Below are 3370 nucleotides of genomic sequence, written 5' to 3'. Positions count from 1 at the left end.
CCATACTGCTCGTTGACGACGAAAGCAGATCCCGAAGTTCGTATCTGTTTTGCCGGTGAGAAACGCGTAGGACTAGCGCAGCCAGATCGAAGCATATATGGCAACTTTCTTGAAAACTTTGACGACTCACGGAGGCTTCCTTGTTTTTCCGTGAGCTTTCGCGGAACAGCGCTACTAGAGTGTGCGTAGCTGTGACTTCCATGTGGGAAAAAAAAAAAAAAAAAAAAAAAAGCCTTTTTCTATTGGAGACTGGCGCCGTTGCACGCTGTCTTCTTTGCTTTCTGCACGCGGCTACCTCTTGTTAAATATTTTGTAAACATTGCAGATTTGTGCGGACGTAGTGGGAAATTGGATGACGCAAGTAGCGAGGCAGAGGGGAGACGCTGCTGCCACGGCACGGAGGAAGGTGCGGTCGGGGCCACATGCACAGCCTCGGCTTAATCCACGTCAGGCGCCTCGACCCAAGTGGGCGGCCGCCGTCCACCTTGGCTCTCCCCGAGTGTCGGCACAGCAGCGCAGGCATCGTCGGCGCGCTCTTTGGGCCACACGCGCGGAGGGGCGGACGAAGAGGAACGGGGGAAGCAGTGGGTTTGTTTCTTTTTAAAAACGATGAGCTTTTAATGAAACCGCGTGATTATTCTTTACAGGCGCGCTGGTCGAGGCACGCATATACTATTTACATTGCTTATTCAACACTATACAACCGTCGAAATCCTTGACGAAAAATTCGACATGGGGTCTGTCGCTGGTCTGCACCCCAGGCTGTGACTCTTGTTCGGACCCCTACCTGGAATGGAACAGTAATAAGAACAGGACCCATGCGGCAACCGCAGGTAACGGCAAGGAACAGCCAGCAAAGCATCAAAATTTGGGCCTCATCTACAGGTCAGCAAGCGCTGCACACAGGCTCCCGGTCAACTGGATGCGCTCCGTCAGTGCGAGCCCTCGAATATGTCTCATGGGCGGTCTGACTTTTTCCTTTGATGCAGCGCTACTGTCTGCGCGGTTAGCGAATATCTGTTTCGAATCTGCAGCCTACCTGATTCTACATACTGCCTTAAAATCGATCACTTCACTAGTCCTTACGGGTACAAGTGGCGGGCGGCGCAAAATGTTTATATTGTACAGGCCACTGACACAAGGCTTTTGAGAAGCTGTACGGAACACAGTTTTCAAAAAGACGCGATTGTCATTCAAGTATCTCAGAATTTAGTAAAGAACCTGCCGAAAACTTGGACACGCCCATCTGAAGGCTGCGCTAGCATTAGTTTCCATCACTGTGACTGAATCGTCGCTACGTAGACGTCAACGAAATTTCTTAATTCGAGTACACGCGCTGCACGGCCTCGCGTGTTCGGCCAGAAAAGCTGTTTAGAGGGCTCAGATAGATGCTGGCGAATTCGTTACCGTGGCATTACTGGGCCTCGACGGACGACTGGGCTCCTCCGGTCTGTGGGAGGCTTCCCTGGAATTGGCTCTGGAATCCGCCAAACTGGGGGCGGCTGTTGGAAGCGGCGGCAGCGTTGAATCCTTCGAAGCCGCCGGTGAATCCTGAAGTGTCGAAACTAGCCCCAGCGCCGTCAGTGTCGCCTCCGCCAAAGCTGCCGCCGAAGTCTCCTCCTCCTCCGCCCAGCTGCGCGCCACCGTCGGGGGAACCGAAGGAGCTGCTGTCGAAGCCGCCAGCGCCAGCGCCGCCGTCAAATCCTCCGCCGAACTCGAACTGGCCGTAGGACAGGGCGATGCAGGCGAACAGGGCAGCGACAACCTGCACCCGCCGCGCGGTCGCGTGACGACCTCGAATGCCACGTGGAGCGCGACGACTGTGCGCGGACCTCGTCATATTGCCTCCGCCGAGACGCGCTCAAGCTGACAAATTTATGACCTACAACCTTAATGCCTCCTGGTAGTTGCCGCGTAAGAAAATTGATCAGTTGTAGCAGTACTTTCCAGAGTAAAAAAAAAAAATAGCTGTCCTTGTGATTCTACTGACATTTTGCGATACGAGCAGACGCGATACGAGCAGAGATGGGCGCGAAATGCCATGCTCATTCTCAAAAGAAAGCGTTGTGCCTGTGACAAGTTCGGGCAGCATAAACGTATTCCTTTCGGTTAGCGGCTTCCTTAGCAGCAGACGGATAGAGCTCGTGCTTAACGGAAGACCCAACTGCAGTTTCAAGCGTTCGTTTGAATTCAACAGTTATCGAAATAATGCTTAAAGACCTTAAACCGAATCAACTAGGTTTCCTATTCGTTCGAGTGACTCCTACGGACATTAGCCGTGCAACATGGCTGCGTTTCTCAACTGCAGTCATTGGCGGTTTGTTTTGCCCCAGTCAAACTACAACGTCATACACTCGAGGGAAAATACTCCCGGAAGGGGTAGAAGCGCCCACCTTGACTCAGTTGACGTAACGTTCCAAGCTAGCTTAGAAGACGCGAATTATGCACTGAAGCATTCTTGAATCCTGGCTTGCGCCTAGGGTTCGCAACGAGGGTTACTTTTTGAGAAGTCATCGCGTGTATAAAGACACATTGCCATGAGGTGACTCTAAAGGTGCCAAATTCGTGGTTGACGGAGTGCTTCTCAGCACGATTAGGGACCGGAAGTATCACGTGAGCGCACACGGGAAGCTCATTCGGGCACATATGTCTCTCCGAGTATAGGTATAAGAAGAGGCACCGAACGGAGATGGAGTTGCATACACGTTCGGACCGAGGTCTAGTCCAAAGGGAGCAAATCCAAGCTTCGATCAGTGCCTATGTATCCTGCAGCGGCGGGGGTTTTCAAGGCCCACTTACCAGAGCGTTCATGGCTGAAGTCAGTGTGCTTGGGGTGCAACGAACACAAGAGTCCAAGACGGCTGTGCCGACTGCTGAGCTGCCGACCGCTTTTATACGTCCAGGCGTGACCATGGGGGCTCGCTCTATCGAGGCTATTTTCGAACTGGCTCGGTCCGGATTGGTCCAGCGGCGCTTCTTTTTATTTTCCTGCCGCACTTGTTGTCATTATTTTCAGTACACCCCCTCCTGCATGGGGGCCCCCATGGAGGAAGAAGTGCAGCGCAAGACTAGGTCAGCGACGCCATTTCGGCGGGCGAGGAGATCCGCTCCAGATCGCCGCCGCATCTCTTCGCCCGCTCACTTTCGTTGCGCTTTTGTCTGGGCCGTGGCGGAAAGCTGCGCAGCGGCCCCGAGGGGGCGCTCCCTCAGGTGCGAACGCCGGAAGAGCTCCTCGTGTGCCGACGGCTAGCCCTTCAACCGAGCTCAACAGCGGCGAAAAGAGCCGCGACTTTCAGCCAGCGCTGCGCACGTTTGCCGGGTCTGTAAGTGTGAATCGGCGAGTGGCATTTACCCTAAAACTGCGACGTTC

At 53.9% G+C, this 3370-nt stretch overlaps 1 protein-coding gene across 1 annotated transcript; it reads right to left on the bottom strand.

Annotated features, from left to right (window-relative positions):
- Positions 1-632: 632 nt before the first annotated feature.
- LOC146205107 (uncharacterized) lies at positions 633-2873 on the bottom strand. The gene is made up of 3 exons (XM_084586810.1): positions 2800-2873; positions 1408-1765; positions 633-787 (listed from the first exon to the last, which is right to left on the bottom strand). Exons 1-2 carry the CDS (start codon positions 2809-2811, stop codon positions 1415-1417), a joined length of 363 nt encoding a protein of 120 aa, XP_084442936.1. The 5' UTR covers positions 2812-2873; the 3' UTR covers positions 633-787; positions 1408-1414.
- Positions 2874-3370: the final 497 nt, after the last annotated feature.

The sequence above is a fragment of the Amblyomma maculatum genome, chromosome 1, assembly GCF_055883805.1.
Source record: "Amblyomma maculatum isolate TAMU_Amacu chromosome 1, ASM5588380v1, whole genome shotgun sequence".
Lineage (NCBI taxonomy): Eukaryota > Metazoa > Arthropoda > Arachnida > Ixodida > Ixodidae > Amblyomma > Amblyomma maculatum.
Note: the sequence above shows the minus strand (reverse complement) of the source record. Positions and strands in the feature narration are given on the sequence as shown.